The following is a 20,043-nucleotide window of genomic DNA, read 5'->3' as shown; positions in this document are numbered from 1 at the left end:
AGAATTTCGTGTTACAAATTACCACATCATGTTTCAAGGCAAATTCAAGCATTTTTTTCTCATCTTTCATTGCTTTCTCCATATCCATATTTGTCCATTATTCTTTCCAATCCTCATTGTCCTTTCCAATCTTTGCATTCCGATTATACTGATTACACTAATGATTAGTATAATATAATATAATTCTTTTCAATATGCCAACTCATGGTATTTCATTATTGAAACAGATATCTAGAATTTACAGTCTTCTAAACAGTATGCTAGATATGGTAAAGTGTTAGTAAAGAAGGCTAAATGCAGCAACAGAATTATATTTCTAAACTGCTATAAGATGGTTCAGGTTATTCCACCTGTTGTAAAATAAAAGAAGTTTATAGATCTCATAAAGCTCATCAGATTTATTTAAAGGCTATTAGGTCACTTTTAAATTATCAACTCTATGAAACTAAAAAATCTCTAGCCCTCTTAAAGAAATTGTTTATATCAAGAATGTTTTAAAATCTGTGTTAGCAGCTGAAATTTTGAATACTATTTTACGCATTTCATTAACTTCATACCTGTATGTTTTTGATGCTTCTTGTGATAATTTAAAGTGTCAGTGGTTCACTTGTAAGCCACTGTAGAACTAGCACTCATAATGTCTGTGATATGGATAGACTAGTCATCAATGTTTCCAGCCATCCACTAACAGAGGATAAACTTTTTGTTTTATCAAATGGCATGATTTCACTGTTTCTCCAATAAGGTACCCCTTATGGACTTTTTTCATAGCATAGCTAGAGGTCTCCAATTCTTATCTCAAAAACTCAACTAACAGGACTCGTTTCGAATGTGCAAAAATTCTTTTCAGTGCCCAAACCTCTGCATCCTAATCTCTCTTTCTATGAATTTAAAGCACATATCTGAGCACACAGTTATTTGGGATGAAGATCAAAAGAAAAAGCTTAAAACCTTCTTTGGTCATCTGCCTAGATTGTATGGTCTGCCCAAAGATCATAAATTAGGTATTCCATTAAGACCAGTCCTAGACTGTATAGGATATCCCACTTATAAAATTTTTAAATTCTTATCTAATTTACTTCTACTTCAACAAAAAATAGTTTGGATTTTAAAAATAAAATTTCTGATCTTCATCTGGATGCTTCACATATTATTAGTTTAGATATATCCTTGTTTACTAATGTTCCTTTATCTGACACCATTGAATTACTTCAAGAATTTCCTTCAGATATTGTTCAGCTATTTGATTTTATAATACATTCTGGTTATTTCTCCTTTAAAAACAAATATCAACAAATCAAAGGAACAGCCATGGGCGGTCCTGTTTTTCCTAATATCATCAACTGCTTCATGGAACACTTTGAACAACGTATTTTTGATAATTTTTCCCTTAGACCTACTTGCTGGTTCAGATATGTGAATATTTTTGCAATTTGGAATGGCTCTTATTTGGAGTTACAGCAGTTTCTTTCTAAATTAAATGTTAATCCCACTATCCAATTCACATTAGGAGAAAAAGTAAATAAGCAATTAGCCTTTTTATATCTTTCAGTTTTTCGGAAGAAGATTTATACATGCCGTTATGTCCATGCTGAATCTTATCACCATCCTAGTCAAAAGGCTGGAATTATTAAAACATTAGTATATCATGCCCATTCTTTATGTTCTTTAGCCAAACTGTTACAGAAAGAATTACAACATGTTAATTTCAACTTTTTATCTAATGGTTTTAAGGATTCTTTCATCAAAAGAGCTTTTAACAGTTATGGTATCTCTACCTCTTCAAATATAGAAGAAATAACTTGCATTCCTATTCCTTATGTGCATGCCATTAGTGAACACATAGCGAAAGTTTTAAAACCACTGAATATTTTTGTTGCCTTTCACCCCATCAGAAAAATCTTCACTTTCTCGCTTCTCCTAAAGATAAGCTTTCACCTCTTAGTGAACCAGGCATCTACCAGATTCCTTGTTCTTATGGGTTATCGTATTTCGGACAAAGGAGGATCTGCTTTTATTCATTTAGAAGAAAATAAATTATATTAAATACCATGAGCCTAAGCAGTCTGGATTTGCTGAGCATGCTATCGACACTAAACATAGAGTTCACTGGAACATGACAGGAGTTCTCCATGAAAGTTATTTCCTCATAGAACGGCTTTATAAAGAAACATGTGAAACTTTACTTCACTATTCTAACTTAAACAGATCCAATGGTCAATGTCTATTCCCTTTGTGAGAGAGAGTACTTTTTAAATTAGCTAATGTTTTCTAGCTCTGTTTTGTCTTAATATATATATATATATTAATTTTTTTAAAAAAAAGTTAGGAAATCATTAACCTTTTATAGTTATCTTACATTAGTGACTTAGGTGGTGCTTTTTAGAATTGCCTGTTAATGTTTAATTGCCATTCTGTGTTCTTGTGTTAATGATGCCTCTTATACTTTGGCGAAAATTCTATGCTAATAAAGTTTTTTACATGAATTTTCTTCCAGTTTTGTAATTCTTTTCAATATGCCAACTTATAGTATTTCATTATTGAAACAAATATCTTTCCACCTTTAGTTTAATGTCACCTTTATCATCTCTGATTCCAGTATGTTTTCCTCCATTTCTAAAGTTTTTTTCAATAGCCTTTAGAACATTTCACCACCTTCTTCTTTATCTTCTTTTACACACTGTGTCCCCTTTCTTACATTTTTCTTTTATATTCTCTAAGAGCTCATGCCAACATACTTTTTTTATGTAGTTCCTACTCAAGAAAGATGGTAAGCTATAGTGGGCTTTGGATGTTTTTATTAATTTTTATAATTTTCTTGTATTTTTATGTATATTTTACATAGTCTGGCAACCCTGCTCTAGAGATGAAATATCAAACTTTTTCCAGCTGCTCAGGCCTCCAATAAGCAGAGCACTCATCTCACACCAGGCAATGAATTCAAATTTCATTACTAGCTAGGAACTTTGGAACTGTCTTCTATTTTATGATTGCCTTTTTAAACTTCTGAGTCCATCATGAAATTCTAAATTTTCAATCCTTGCAAACAACTTCATCTGCTTCTTTGGCTAAATCAATCAGTGTTTTCTGCCAGTTGGCATTGGCCACCAGAATTTGATTTGTGTTTTCAAACTCCTTCATTTTTTAATCCAATAATATTTGTATATTAGAGTCTACAGTTCACCTTTGAAAGCTGTGTGACTGATTCTTTTTAAAACTTTTGCACATATCTTTATGTTGGAACACTGTCAGTAATAAGTAATCTAATGTCATGGACAGAAATGCAGGGGGTACTTACCATTATTATTAGCTTCACTCTTTTCTTCAAATTTATGACTATTAATGTTCTGCTCTGTTGTTCAGATCTCTAACATGGCCCCCTTTTTATTTATCTCTGCAGCCTTCTCTAATGATTTGAAAAATCCCTTCCCTTCTTAGTAGAGTCTTTAGGACAATAGGCACAAATAAGTTTCATTGTCCAATTCTCCATTTTATTGTCTGCATACATCACTGCTTGAAAATTTCTGCAATTTTCAAGATTATCTTGGCATTTACTGTTGAATACTATCACTACTTCTTTCTTTCCATGATCATTATTACCTGAATATAACATTTTGTAGTTGTTACTTAGAAATATCTCACGTATACGTGTCTTCTATTTTTCAGTAGCACAAATTTTGTTGATTTGGTACATCTCTTCTGCTTCTTATGTGATGGTGCTGATGTTGAGTTTGAGCTTGTTCCAGTAGCTTGCTTTTCACTGTTCATCGTAGTCATTCTAGTTCATCGTTTTTGTCAGTTACTGACAAAAGCAGTTGCATCTTTGTTTCACTAGGCGGCACCACACCCAGCATGCTTTTTGCCTGTTGTACAATCATTGTCTTTTTGTTCAAACCAGTTTAAAATACAATTTGGTTAGTTAAACTCCAAATTGCTAGCCCATCCTATTTTTTCAGTAGCCAGGAGAATATCTCTTGATGAGATAAATCATGAGAAGGTGAGGATTGGACATTAGGTCATCAGTTCTCTGCATTCCTTAAAGGCTATGTGGAGGTTATCACCCCTTATGGAAAGCTTAAAATAGAGTTCATCTTTTTTTTTTTTCTTTTCATTTTGTTGTTGTGCACCATCCAGTCATTTTTGAGTATTGGTGATCTTGTGCACAAAGGCTCTCCATCCCACCTGGCCTCTTGTCCTATCTTTCAGCAATTGTAAGTTCAAGTTAGTAAGTTCTTTTAAGTTGTCCATATAACTCTTTTGTGTACTTCCTCTTCTTCTAATTCCCTCAATCTTCCCCAATATAACTGTCTTTTCCAATAATTCATCAGCTTGCATAATATGTCCAAAGTACATCAACTACTTCATCCCCAGCTGCTCTCAGTAATTCCACTGACACCCCATCAGCTCCAGGAGCTTTTCCTTTGGCAGCTATTCTGCTGCCAATATCACTTCAATTTTCATTATCATAGGTTCCTCAACAAATTCTCTTTCAATGTTATTATCTTTCTTGTACAATCCTCTGCATACTCTTTTCCATCTGACATTTTTCCAAATTATTTTTGCAACTCCTAATCTAGGGATAAACTTCCCTGTAACATAATTTATTTTTCTAAACAGATCTCTTGTTCTACCCATAATATTGGTAGAAATTCTTTGCTGAAATAAGAGCCAACAGGCTTCACTTCGGCAAAGTAAAATATTCAAAATTAAGTGGATATTGAATACCACATTATTTCTTAGCTGAATAAGAAACTCAAAGATAGGAAATCTAATCTAAGAGTTTCATGCTGAATATAGAAAACTATATAAAGTTCGATAAGACCAAGCGTAAGCCAACACCATTCAATATCCACTTAATTTTGAATATTTCACTTCGCCGAAGTGAAGCCTGTTGGCTCTTATTTCAGTAATTGTATTTGTGCACCTTTCGGCGAATCGTACAGTAAAGAAATAAGCTCTGACTACTGAAACTTAGTATTACATCTAGGTCTACCTACTCACTGACGAGACCTCAAAAAAGGTCGAAACTGTTCTGGGTAGTGACCTTCTCATAATGTAGAACAATAATATATCTCCTAGGAGCTGTGTTTTACATTATGGGTAAATACTAAAGACAGTGATTGGAGCTTACTCCACCTTTACTACGAGTTGCCCAGCATTGCACTACTAGGCGTTGGCTTATGCTTGGCCTCGCCGAACTTTATATAGTTTTCTATATTCGGCATGAAACTCTTAGATTAGATTTCCTATCTTTGAGTTTCTTATTCGGCTAAGAAATAATGTGGTATTCAATATCCACTTAATTTTGAGGATTGCTTTCTTTAATTTCCTTGCACCTTTTGTTTAAATGTTTTTCCTTATCTTTCCTAGCTTCTCTCTAGAAATCTGCATACAATTGTGTAACCCTTTCTTTGGTTCTCTGAAGTTTGATTTTTTTTTTCCCCCTCTGCTATTTGAATAACTTCTGACAGCTATTTACAATCTTTCTTTCTTGTTGCTTCTATGACTCTACATTTTGTTTCTTCTCACAGTTCTAATTTTCCTCCTGTCTTTCCAAACTTTTTAATTTCTTTCCGACTGTTACTTTAAATGTTTCAAATCTGATACTGTCATTTTGTTTCTTCTTAGCTCTTAATTTCAGCTATCAATAATTCATGATCTGTCCCACAGTCTGCACCAAGTAGTGTTTTTGCTCCTTGGATAGTGCCGCTCTACCTTCTGCTGGCAACAATATAATCTATCTGATTTCTATAGTCTCTATTTGGTGAAGGCCATGTGTACAATCTTCTGTATTATTGAATGAAAGCAAGTATTTGCAATAAAGCAATTGTTCTCAAAACAAAACTCCAACGTTCTTTCCCCCTGTTTCATTCCTTAGGCCTAAACCAAATTTTCCAGTGATGTCTCATTCTCTTTTTTTTTTCTCCCACTTTTGCATTCCAGTCACCTAATATCAAGAGAAAATCAGTTTTATCAATACTGTGTACCACTTGTTGCATGCTGCTGTAAAATTCTTCAACTGTAAAACCTCATCTTCACTTGAACCTGTATGAGTGTAACATTCACTGGATATGGCTTTATTCTAATTAGAATTGTTATATCAGACAGTGTGTTGTAGTCAAAAATGTGTTTTCTGTATTCAGTAAGTGTAAGTATTTTTTTCACTAAGAGGCATTCTACATCAACACATTTGTTTCCAGAGATGAATGGTTTACCATCTTATTATCAAGATATGTTTGCTATCCATAAGTAAACTTAGGGATTGAAACTATTCATCTATACTTTTTTATTTATTTATTTATTTTTTTAGCCATTGTTAGCTAATTTTCATGAACCAATCAGTTTTTGCATTAATGAAAAAGATTTCTGTAAAATGACTAAATCAAGTCCTCATTTAAGTTCTGATGTCTTTTGATTCCATTAAAAGCTCTTTATGCTTAGACATGTTAAGTTTCACTTTCTTCTAATATCCATCTCTAATTCATTTCCAATTGTGTTTTCTAAATATTGCCTTTTTATTTATTTGCATATGATATTACAATAACATAGTGTAATGTTATCACTATAAACTGCACTACAAACATGAATAATTACTTTAGAATGCACCTTGTTAAATAATCATGACCACTTTTGTTTGTCATGGAATACTCTAAAAATTAATATAAATTTAAAAGTTTTTTATTTTCTTTTATCTATTTCTTTCATTAGAAGTTTTATTAATATCATGCCATATCTAAGTAAAGTTTTTTTACTTCACAATTTTTGGTCAAACAAAACAACTTACATTTCTGATGTCATGCTTTGCTTACAAAGCAGTATCATAGATTAATTGTCAGGAATTGACCGCTACATTACTGTTTTAATTTTGTCAGTATAATTTTTTCTTGTGTTTTAAATTTATCTAAGTAAAGTTTTTTTACTTCACAATTTTTAGTCAAACAAAACAACTTACATTTCTGATGTCATGCTTTGCTTACAAAGCAGTATCATAGATTAATTGTCAGGACTTGACCGCTACATTACTGTTTTAATTTTGTCAGTATAATTTTTTCTTGTGTTTTAAATTTATTCTTCATTTAAAATTAGATATAGTATTGCAATATAATGCATTTATATGTAATATATATTCCATTCTTGGTATAACATAAATCAACTCAACTCAGCAACACGTGTTGGTTGCTTAGTTTCGTAATTGAGACTAATTCCCAAACAGAAATTATTTAGAATTTTCAGATTTATTTTAAAGAAATCAGTAATTTTGATTTAATGTGAAAATATTGCCATTCATCAACCCACAGTGGGCCAGCACAGTGAATTATGGCCCAATCTTCCAAGATAAATCAAACAGAAATAAAATGGCTCTCATTCTCTGGAGGCCAGATTGTTACTACCTATGGCAGCAGGCAGTTAAACGTGAAAGCAGTGCGTGCTAAGAATCCCCAGGTAACCAGACCTTCGAACTTTAAATGTAGGACTGAGCAGTGAAGCACAGCTAACTAAACTAACTGAAGAACTAAAGCGACTAAAATGGGACATTCTCGGACTGTGTGAAGTTAGATGTAATGGTGAAGAAATTCTTCAGTTGAAAAACTGAGACATACTGTATTATAGAGGACAAGATAAGGATAGAATCAGCAGAGTTGGATTCATGATTAACAGAAAATTGAAGAACAACATAATAGAATTTGATTTTTTCTCTGGAGGCCAGATTGTTACTACCTATGGCAGCAGGCAGTTAAACGTGAAAGCAGTGCGTGCTAAGAATCCCCAGGTAACCAGACCTTCGAACTTTAAATGTAGGACTGAGCAGTGAAGCACAGCTAACTAAACTAACTGAAGAACTAAAGCGACTAAAATGGGACATTCTCGGACTGTGTGAAGTTAGATGTAATGGTGAAGAAATTCTTCAGTTGAAAAACTGAGACATACTGTATTATAGAGGACAAGATAAGGATAGAATCAGCAGAGTTGGATTCATGATTAACAGAAAATTGAAGAACAACATAATAGAATTTGACAGTATATCTGATCGAATAGCAAGTATTGTGTTCATATCTCAAAAAAGATACACTCTTAAGATCATTCAAGTCTGTACACCAACAATAAGTTATACCTCTGAAGAAATTGAAGACTTCTATCATGATGTATCCCAATTTTACAATAAAGGAAAACATCATGAAGGTTATTTTCTTGATCATAAATTAGTAAATAATAATATTTTTTGGTTTACCGATCAAGTGTTGATCAATTTTATTAACTGAACCAAACTAGTGTTTCACTCACGTTCGATACTATTTTATTTGTAATTATTCTAGTCAGTTTGCAGTTACGCATAATTGTGAGATTGTTTAAACCTCTATGTAAGCCCTAAAGATGCCAACAGGAAAACATCATTTCAGAATTGGTATACAACAATCAGATGAAAGCTCAATGGGAAATTTTGGATATGGCATGAGAGACGATAGAGGAGCAAGGTTGATAGAATTTGCAGAAAAAGAAAACTTGTACATCATGAATTCTTTTTTCAAGAAAAAAAAATGCAAGAAGTGGACATGGAAAAGTCCAAATGGAAAAACTAGTGAAATTTACTTTATTCTCAGCAATAAGATAAACATCTTTCAAGACCTATTATAAACACCTTCAACATTGGAAGTGACCATTGTATAAAAAAGGTGAGATAGAAAAAAATAAGAAAAGGTGAGGTAGAAGACTTGATGAACTACCGATCCATCAGTCTACTATCAGTGGTTTACAAAAGTCTTAGCTCATAGGCTTTGTATGATTCTAGACCTAGCACAACCAAAAGAACAGGCAGGCAGGCTTTTGAAGTGGTACAACAGATTATCGAATGGTGTAATGAATATCAGTTACCATTATGTCTTGGTTTACTGATTATGAGAAAGCCTTTGATTTAGTAAAAACTTGTGCGATACTTAAAGCATTACAAAACAACAAGTAGAGGAGCCATATGTCAGGACCATCAAATCAGCATGCACCAATGCCACAGTAGCAATTAATTTCAATGGAAACATCTCCACTGTGGAAATACAGAGAGGTATAAGACAGGGTGACACAATATCTCTACAATTATTCACAGCGTGCCTAGAAGAAATATTCAAACTTCTTTATTGGGAAGGGAAAGGTCTGAAGATAAATGGAAGATATTTAAGCCAATTGCGCTTTGCAGATGACAGTTATCTTCACTTCAACTGCACATGAATTACAGACTCGTATCCATGAACTCCAAATTGCTAGCAAAACAGCTGGTCTAAAGATAAACATAAAGATGACCCAAGTTATGTTCAATAGCTATGTCCGACCAGTAATGATGAAATTAAACAAGTAGATCATTACATATATTCGGGACAACAGTTATCAATGGAACAAAATATCATAGACGAAATTAAAAGATGCACAATGTTTGGGTGGAAAGCATTTGGAAAACTATATTCAAACGCCAACTATCATTATGCCTGAAGAGAAAAGTTTTTTCAGCCAATATATTCTTCATATATTGACATATGGCTGTGAAACATGGACACTTAATGCAAAGGAAACAACACAATTTAGCACTGAAAGAAGTATGCTTGGTATCACAAGAATGGATCACAAAGAAATATGTGGATAAGAAATCAAACCAAAGTCTCTGACATCATAGGAAGAGTGAAACATCTCAAATAGCAATGGGCTGGGCATATTGCTCAAGGACAAGATCAGTGATGGACAAAAGAAGTACTGGATTGGATTCCACAAGAAGAAAAACAAAGACGCTGACCTAAATTATGGTGGATTGATGATATCTGTAGGACTGGCATGGGAAAAGAGAGCCATGGACAGACAGTTTTGGAGTAATCTTGGAAAGGCTTTCATCCAGCAGTGGATTGACAATGGCTGATGATTTATTCCATAAATCAACTCAGCAACACATGTGCAGGTTGCTTAGTTTCATAATTGAGACTAAGTCCAAACAGGAATTATTTAGAATTTTCAGATTTATTTTAAAGAAATTAGTAATTTTTTAAATTAATCAGATTAGTATTTTATCTGATTTTTTTTTCTTTTCTTTAAAGGAAGCTATCTATTAAAGAAGAACAGAAACAAAAGAGAGCTAAGATTCATCAGTCTAAAAGAATAGATGATTTTTTCTTTTCCAGAAACTGAATTAAATATTATTTTTCAAATTAAAAGTAATGTATGAATATAAAATTTACCATATCTGTATAAATAAACACGACTTAATTTGGTCTAATTCCATTTTTTGGGTTTTCACAGTACACGACATGAAGTAGTCGTAAATGTTGTCTACTATCAAGCAAAAAATATTACTTGTGAAAACAGCTTCCTACTGCAGTGTTTATAAATACTTTATTAATCCTGTTCCTTATTATATATTATTTTCCCCTTTGACACACACAAGGCTTGAAAAATTATGCAAAATACTAACCCCCCCCCATTTCATATTCTTAAAGAGGGGTGAGGGGTGTTATTGATGATAGCTGATGAACTGCAGCCAAGGAGAATTGAAGTTGTATTGCAGGATAGTGAAAGGAGCTCATTTGAGGCTATTTGGTGTGAGATTGAGACTGGCAGAATAAAATATACAGTTGGGTGCTGCTATAGACCATGTGATGGAATAGATGGTGGAGATAGTATGCATAAACAAATTGATGAAATGAGTGGAAGGAGGGTAATTATTATGGGGGATTTCAACTATGGTAACATTGATTGGAAGGAGGAGAGGACACATGTGAGGAAGGAAATGGATTTTATTCAATTATTAAGGGATAACTATCTGAGACAGCATGTAATCGAAAATACTAGGGGTGTGAGAGTGCTTGACCTGGTAATAGCATCTCACAATTTGACTGTAATGAATATGACCATATTGCCACCTATTGGTGAGAGTGATCATAAGGTCTTGACCTGGGAGGTGGCTAAAGGTGTGGAATTTTTGACTAAGACAGGGTATGTGTGGAATTACCGTGCTGGCAAGTTTGACAAGCTTAGGAGATTGCTTGGATCAGTGCCATGGCATGTACAACTGCAAGGGCTGGATGTCAATAGTGCATGGGAAGTGGTCAAGGAGCATTTACAGGAGGTTATGGCTGATTGTATACCTAAGGTCCGAATAATAAAACAAGTAGGGGTTAAATGGATGAATAACACCATTAAGCTTGAGCTGCAAAAAAAGAAACAAACGTGGAGGGAATTTAAAGAAAGGGGTGACCTGCAGGCACACGAATGGTATAAAGTGCAGGCCAGAAGGGTAACGAGTGTGGTAAAAACAGCAAAAGCCAATTATGAAAGGAAACTAGCTATGCAAGCAAAAGAGAATCCCAAACAGTTCTTTCAATATGCTGCAAGCAAGAAAAAAACTGTACATGGCAAAATGATTTTAAGGAATGATGATGGTAAGGAGGTCACTGAACCAGTTGATATAGTGGAGTTACTGAGCGCACACTTTGCAAAAGTATATCATCCAGGTGGTGACATTGAAAAAATGAAGGAACCATTAGTTTATATGGGAATTGTGATGCATGAAGTGGAGGTGAATAGTTTATTACAGAACCTTAATGTGAATACATCTGTAGGATTGGATGGTACACCGGCACGGGTCTTGCATGAAGCGGCTAAGGAATTATCAGTGCCCTTGACCATGTTGTTTAATCTGAGTCTCGGGTCTGGTTTAGTCCCGAAGGCGTGGAAAGAGGGGAAAATAGTTTCACTGCATAAAGGAGGATCCAAGACTAAGGTGGCAAATTACTGACTGATCAGCATATCAGGAGTCATTGTCAAGGTCTTGGAGAAAGTAGTCAAGGGAAAAATACAGGAATGGATTGATGAAAATGAGATACTGTACAGGGAACAGCATGGCTTTGTGAAGGGTAGATCATGCCTCAGTAGTTTGCTCAACTTTTATAACAAGGTGACAGCAGAACTGGATAAGGGAAATGGGTTTACAGTGATACTGCTGGACCTGGCAAAAGCGTTTGACAGGATACCACATGGAATTCTAATCCGTAAGCTACAACATATGGGAATGGATATAGGGTTGGTGAGATGGATAGGTGGGTGGTTGATGGAGAGATATCAAAGAGTAGTTTATTCAGGAGTAGAGTCCAAAAGACGGCCTGTGACTAGTGGTGTGCCGCAGGGTTCTGTTCTTGGACCACTGCTGTTTAATCTGTTCATTAATGATATAGGGAAGGATCTAAGTGGAACAGTTCATTTGTTCGCTGATGATGCAAAGTTGGGTAGGGCGATAGTGAATGCAGAAGATGTCAAAGTCTTGCAGGATGACTTAGATAGATTGGAGTTCTGGGCTAAGGACAATGGATGTCAATTTAATGTGACAAAATGTAAGGTTATGCATTTTGGGGTGAAAAGATTAGCAGCAGTATACCACATTGGTGGAACTGTACTCCAAGAGATTGATGAGGCCAGGGACTTGGGAGTGTTGGTGGATAGGGAGATGAAGTTTAGGGGGCACATTGCAAAAGTAGCTAAAACAGCTCATCAACTCACTTGGTTGTTGAAAAATACCTTGACAAGCAGAGATAAGCAAGTTATTGTACCTCTGTACCGAGCCCTCATAAGACCTCATCTCGACTACTGTGCCCAGATTTGGTCACCTCAGTTCCTTCTTGATGGGGAGGAGGTGGAAAGGATCCAGAGGCGAGTGACTAAGATGATAGCAGGACTATGGAATGAACCATATGAGAACAGGTTGAAGATTTGTGGGTTGCAGAAACTAGTTGATAGGCAGAAAAGGGGAGATATGATTGAGACATTCAAATTGCTAAAAGGATTCTATAAGATTAATTCAGAGGATATTTTTAAGATCAGGACTGGTGGTGGGAGAACTAGGGGACACCTATGGAAACTGGGCAAGAGTGTGGTTGGCGGGGGTGTTAGAGCTGGGTTCTTTACTTTTAGAGTGGTAAATGAGTGGAATAAGCTGCCAGAGTCAGTTGTGGGTGCTATAACAGTGAGCGAGTTCAAGGCAAGGTATGATAGATACTGTGAGAATGTCAAATAGTTGTGTGGACATGGAGTTTAGGGCCTCCCTCGATGAGTCTAAGGACTCCCTGGAGTAGCCCGAAATAATAATAATAATAATAAAGGACAATATCCAAATAAGTTAATAGGATTTCCATAAAGTGACTAGAAATGATGCATTGTTTGGAGAACATTTCCTTTGTGTGAAAATCATTCCAAGAAGGAGAAGTTAATATTATTATTATACGAGTATCTCCACTTTGTTAGACGACTCATCATAGAGGAGATCCATCAAACATACATATACTAGCAATCACTCACACAATCCCTATCATATCTCTCCTTATACTCATTCACTGACGAAGCACCCACAACCACCTCTGGCAACCCATTCTATCCATTTACGACCTTCCAAGCAGAAAATCCAGTCCCTCTTACACAATTTCCACTGGTGACCCCCCCCCCCTAACTCTCTCCCCCCTCTTGCTATGTACTGAAAAAAGTCTTCGGTGTCAGTCTTATAAAACTGATTTAGTAACATATATGCTTCTATCATGTCTCCTCTTTTTCTCCTATTAGATAATTTTTGAAGCTATAGACCATCAATCTGTTCTCATAGGGAGCATTCCACAAATCTGCCACAATCTTCTGTCACTCACCTCTGGATCCTCTCCACAACTTCATTACCACGGAATCCAGATCTGCAGTAACCCAGGTGTGGCCTTATTAAAGCCTTGTATAGGGGAACAATAATCTGTCTATCCCAGCATGTGTGTTCTTCAACAACCAAGTAATCTGATGTGCTGTTTTGGTTACCTTTGCAATATGCCCACTAAACTTCAACTCACTATCCAGAGACTTGGATGTGATTGTGGTGTGATCAGTTTCTTGCAGTTCAGTTCCATCAATATAGCACACAGCTTTTGATATTTTCCCAAAGTGCATCACCTTACACTTGGCTATGTTAAACTGGTGACCATTTACCTTTGCCCATACTACTAGTCTAAGTCTTCCTGCAGGATCTGTGCATCACCTTCATTTACCGTTGCTCTTCCCATTTTAGCATCATCAGCAAATAACTGAATATTTCATGTCAAATCATTTCCTATATCACCGATATACAGATTAAACAACAGGGACCAAGTACTCAGTCCTGTGGTACACCAGTGGTTACTTGCCTTCTTATAGACTCAACTCCTTTATAAACCACGCTTTGATATCTGTCTCTGCTGCCCTTTAATCCAAATCACCAGATTCATATCCATCCCTCATTTGCTCCAACTTATGCAATAGAGTTCTGTGTGAAATCTTGTCAAGTGCTTTTGCAAACTCTAGCAATATCAAAGAGTAGCCATTTCCTTTATCCAACTCAATTGTCACTTTATTATAAAAAGTAAGCAAATTACTAATGCAAGACCTACCCTTCACAAAATCATATTGTCCCTTATAGAGTATTATATTCCTCTCCATCCAGTCCTGAATGGTTCTGTCTTTCACCAATTTTTCCAATACAGGAAAACCTCGCTTAATTCAAATTCGATATGCACGCTAATCAGCGTGATTGAGTGAAATGACACTATTTCCTGCTTTAAGTGAGTGATTAATCAGTTGATGTGATTTTTTTACATTATGCAAAATTTTTTGTCGCCAATCTACAGAAAACGGCAGCAGTTGACTTGAAGCTCTTATCACAAGCGCACGTGCAAACTCTGTTCTCTTGCTCAATCACTTTCCCTTTATTTTGCTTTAATTTAGAGGATGGTGATTATGGCAATTGTCAAATATTCAACGTCGACGAAACTGATCGCTTTTGGAAGCATATGCCAACAAAAACTTTCCTAGCTAAAACTGAAGCATCTAGACCAGTATACAAAGTATCTAAAGATTGTCTTACGCTTTTATTAGGAGGCAATGCAGAAGGCGACTTTAAACTCAAGCCTATGTGAGCTTATCGTGTTAGTTTAAAATCTAAGATCCAACATTATTGAAGAAATCAGCACAATTGGAAAAGAACTTGGATTTAATGAACTGGATAATGAAGATGAAATTTGCTCGATCCCCATTCAGAACGGTTAAGCAAGAATGATCTTGAACTAGAAGAAGTGTGCATATGAAGAGGAAGAAGTGAAGGAGTGCGAACAAGAAGAGAATGTTATGATTAAGAAAATAACTGCAAAAGAACCTTGAGCTAGTTTTCAATTACATTGAGCATGCTAAAAAAATTTTGTTTGATGTTGATCCTGATATCAAACGAAATTTTGAAAGTCTGCCAAAATCTTGATAAAGTGATCGCTAGCTATCGCAAATTGCGTGACAAGATGAAAAAGTGCTATTCAAACATCTTTACTTAATTTTTTTGTAAAAAATTAGCTCAATCAAATGTTTAGATATTAAGTAAAAATTTAAGCAATTGATTTTTATTTTCTTTGATGATTTTATCCTCTATTATAGCTTATACTGTAATTTTTTTTTTTCAAATTTATGCTAACTGATGGATGAATTATAATCATTCCTATTGGTTATTGTATTTGCTTAATGCACATTAATTGATGGATTAATTAATCATGTTAAACGAGGTTTTCCTGTACTTTAACCACCATTCCTGAGATGCTGATTGGCCTGTAATTTGCTACTTCTGTCTTGGAGACTCCTTTATGTGCTGCGGGACTGTTTTATCTTCTTTCCAATCCATTGACACCTTACTGAGTCATTAAATATACAATAAGAACAGCAAAACAAATCAACATTGATATTTTGGAAAATATAATTTGTTACCATTTATTTTATTCCCTTCTGGTAAAAAAAAATTACACTTTTTTTTTTTTTTTAAAATCTACTTTAAGCTTGTAAATTATTATTTGTGTGAGTTCGTTTCTTCTTGTAGTTTATTTTCCTTTTAAGAGTTATGTGTTTATATCTACCAACATTGTTCTACCAAAATTATGTCCCAAAAATTTTAAAATCAAGAACACGAAGATCTTCTCTAAGGTATGTCTAAATACATCTTTCATGTTATCACTTTTTTAATATATGGCTGAATATATATCATTTATGTTTTAATATTTAATCACAGGAATACCAATGTTTCCACACCAGAGAGTACCCCTTAAGAATATAGGCAAATTTACTATATTGTATTGACTCGCATTTTAGAGGAGCAACATGAAAAATTTTCAGAAAGATAGCATCTTAAAAAATTTGTTACCTTAATTTTTGTTATTAGCATGGTCCTTTTAGAAATTTTTATTAAATAAAAAAATATTGTACTTTGTCTAGTTTGCAGCTACTTGCCATATATGAGTGTATGAGGTGTGACAATTTAATTCCCCGAACGGCTGCATAGTCACCCATGTGGTGATTTGGTTGGAGTCACATGAGTAATCGTGTTTGTATATCTTTTAACTAATGCATGCATAAACCGCAAGCTGATAGAGCCATTTACTAGTTGGCTATTACAAAAACAATAGAGATCTGCATGTAAACTTTTGCTTAAAAAATGTGTGATCGCAATTTGGAGCATTGTGTTAATATCAAATTTTGTGTAAAAATCAGCAAAACTACTTACTTCTTTCCCACCTATGATTTCCTTTATTTTGAACTAAAATACTTAATTTGCTGTGAGCATAGCATATTGTCAATAAATAACTACAGTAAAGTTGAATACTCCTCATGTGACACACATATCCATGTTTAAGCAACTGTTTAAAAGGCTTGAGGGCAGATGGTCCAAGATTTTTTGTCCTTTTATAAGTTTGTCCAAGGGAACACTTGTCTGGTCGGTCATTTTGTCCAATCTCAATTTGTCCTATATATCACTATGTCCAACCTAGATTTTTCCTCAGTGAAAATGCAAGAGTGATTCTGAGCCACTTGTTTTAATTTCTACAAGATATGTATGTGAGCATTTAATTATAACAAATCAAATAAGGAAACAAAAGAATTAATTTGGAAATTGATGTGAAACAGTATGTGAAAACGAGATAATGGATTTTAAAATCTGCGGCGTTTGGAGAATTTAGTCTTCCTCATTGACTTCCTCGGCTGGGTTCACCTTCAAACGATAAGCGATTGACCGCAGGTATGTGTTGAGTCTGTTTTCAGCCTTGTACTGAGGATATTGCTGTACTAGGTGAGAAAATGCGTTCTTGGTTACGTAGGTACAGGCTATTCACAGGAGCTCTGATGTTTCTTTGACCTCCAAGAAGGTGTGTTATATCTTATTCTTTCTGCCTCTGTTTCTCCTTCAGGGAATCTATAAATCTCCAAAGTGATGGAGGTAAACCACCATCAACTTTTGGAATTTGTTATGCCAACCTTCTACGGAATTGTTGGTTCTCTGTGTCCCATTGATGACCAAATCATGGACATTCCATACCTCGGGTGGAAAGTGAGGGTTTTCCGCCTGCCCTCGAGCTCAACGCCCACTAATGTAAATACGTTCAATATACCCTATCATTCCTTCCAGGTTTTCCTAAACACTCTCTGCAATGTAGTCAAATACCTCGAGTACGTTGTCGATTGGCACGAATGGCAAGCTGAGCAGCATTGATGCTTCTTCACATATAGGGCTTCCTGCAACTTTATACTGCTGTGATCCAAAGCCGCCACATATCACCCTTTGGTGACGTGGCGGCTGAAAAAAGTGAAATAGACAACACTTTATATTTGCATTAGGAAATATCGCATGCAGCATGCATATTCGCCAGCTAGAAATCCATCATAACAGTATGTGGATTCACGATGATTCCTGCTTGTTTTGTGGTGTTGACAACATGCTGGTATATTGAGCGATATGTAGTCCCAGTTTTTGCGGCAGTTAGAGTGTACACCAGAGGCATGACATGCTCTCGAAATATTCCATGCATAGTAAACAACAGTAAATTGTGAGGGCGCAGTTTTAAATGTGCCATCGGAGAAGATAATGTCACTTGCTCCAAGTAATCTTAGGTTCTCCGTTGTGCAAAAACAAGAAGACGATCCTCGTCCTGTACACCAGAATCATAAAAAAGAAATCTGTCATGATTTAATGTTAGTTGATATTCTTCCGGTATCTTAACGCCAACCAAATTTGCGGGTGTACGAGGCCTCGCAGTATCTGCCATCTGTTGACTTGCCTCCGTAAACTATTCCTCTCCGGCAACATAAGTAATACTTCATCTTGCTGAACTTGTCCTATAACCAGTGGTGAGCTGAGCTATGGAAATTTTAACAAAGGGCTCGCATAGTTGAGCAAAAAAAAAAAAAAAAAAAACCTAACTTAGCCCTTATAATACTTATATTGCGACTTTGTTGAGTTTCTGACAGATATGATAATTCCTGTAGGATATCAATCATTAATGCTAGATCTTTTAAAAATTCAAAATTGAGAAGTCGGTTTAAAAAGCCCTTATATTTATTGTTCGATGTAAACTGCTTGCATAAACCTGGGTAATTTCTCCACAAAGCAAGAGCCATTCGTAAACCGCAAGCTGCCCATCATGATCCAAACTCACGGCCGATCTTTAAAATTTCGATACCAAGGTCTTTTGCAATCGTATTTAATTCTCGTTGATTTTTTGGTGATTGATGATAAAACGCATATAATTTATCGATAAATATTTCAAAATGATTAATTTCTTTAATGTTTTTATCGAATCGTCTAATGCTAAGTGTAAACGATGAGCGCAATGCCATATCACAACATTGGGAAAGTTTTGTAGAAGTTTGATTGCAACACCTGATTTGTTTCCTAACATTACACTAGCTCCATCAGAACAAAATGCAATGAAATGATTTTTTATATAGTTATCAGAAAATCCATATGAATTTAAAGTAGCATGTATAATTCCACTGTGGTATTTTCTAGTTCTACAAGATTATTAAACAAGAAGAACAAGGGGCTCGCAAATTTGAGAAAAATTTAACAAAGGGCTCACGTGAGCCCCTTATAGCTCACCACTGCCTATAACCATACGCATAACGTGAAGGTGGACCATGCACACTGTCTTGCGCCCTTCTCTTTAGATTATTTTTAACTTTCCTAACTTCTCCGTCCATGCCTGATTCATGTTGGTGATCGTCCTTGCCTTCTTTGTACATCACGATGTTGTCTAAACTGGCAGTTGTGTGCACCTTGCATCGCCAATATCATCTAGTCTTATTCTTGTTATAAGAGTGAAAATAACAATTTTGTAGATAAAGCATTGGTTTACCATGTCACTCATCACAATTTCCGCCATATTCAGCACTGTCAAATTTTAAGGATAAATTACAAAAAAAATTTAACGTCAGTTGACTATTATTAATGATCACAAGTTACTTATAACTCTTTGGACTAATATGAAAAATTGGACGAAAGATTGCACGAATAACCTCAAACCCAGGGTGCTTTCATCCAATTATTTTCAATTGGACGAAATGTCCTACTGGACAAGAAAAGTAATGGACGAAATCGAGGGAATGGATGAGATTTTGATTGGACGAAATGCCCTGAAACCATTTAAAAGTTAACTGGTGTATGAAATGTCTAAAAAATGTTCAAGAATTTACATGAACAAAAATATTTTGTTATATAATTGATGGTTCAAAATTGGTAAATAATTAAGGTATCAATTCTGCAATATTTCAGATATTAGCAAAACTTCAGTATTATCTCAAATGAAATTCACATAATTCATTTTGCACATTGTTAACAATTATTATATAGAAAATAAAAAATCGATAATAAAGCTGAATAATTTTGGAACCACAACATAGATCTTGCTGACTGTTCACATGAAATAATTTTTCAGAGATACTAAAAATATACAGCTAACAAATCCAGGTATTTTATACACTTGTAATACCTGACTTCAGTACTTTTAAAAATGAAAGCTTCTATCAGATACAGTCAACTCTCACTATAGAGAATGTAGAAGACTACAGGAATAGTTTGCTATAGTGATTTTTTTTTAATATTTTAGAACAGTGTCTGTGAGGGAATTCAGTCCTAACAGTAATAAAAGGACTTTTATTCGTTATTATAGTGAGAGAGTTGTTATAATGGTGTTTGCTATACTAAGAGTT

General features: G+C 34.9%; 1 protein-coding gene across 4 annotated transcripts in view; it reads left to right on the top strand.

The window, feature by feature from the left end:
• LOC150099794 (DNA polymerase kappa-like) overlaps positions 1-10,244 on the top strand; it is a 201,522-nt gene extending 191,278 nt beyond the window's left edge. For all 4 annotated transcript variants that reach the window (XM_090403394.1, XM_090403392.1, XM_090403393.1 and 1 more), the window contains exon 11: positions 10,071-10,244. In XM_090403394.1, the coding sequence (XP_090259520.1) occupies positions 10,071-10,161 (91 nt within the window). In that variant the 3' untranslated portion in view covers positions 10,162-10,244. The remainder of the gene's footprint in view (positions 1-10,070) is intronic.
• The last annotated feature ends 9,799 nt before the right edge of the window (positions 10,245-20,043 follow it).

The sequence above is a fragment of the Typopeltis vanoorti genome, chromosome 14, assembly GCF_054136105.1.
Source record: "Typopeltis vanoorti isolate ZY-2024b chromosome 14, IOZ_Tvanoo_1.0, whole genome shotgun sequence".
Classification (NCBI taxonomy): domain Eukaryota; kingdom Metazoa; phylum Arthropoda; class Arachnida; order Uropygi; family Thelyphonidae; genus Typopeltis; species Typopeltis vanoorti.
Note: the sequence above shows the minus strand (reverse complement) of the source record. Positions and strands in the feature narration are given on the sequence as shown.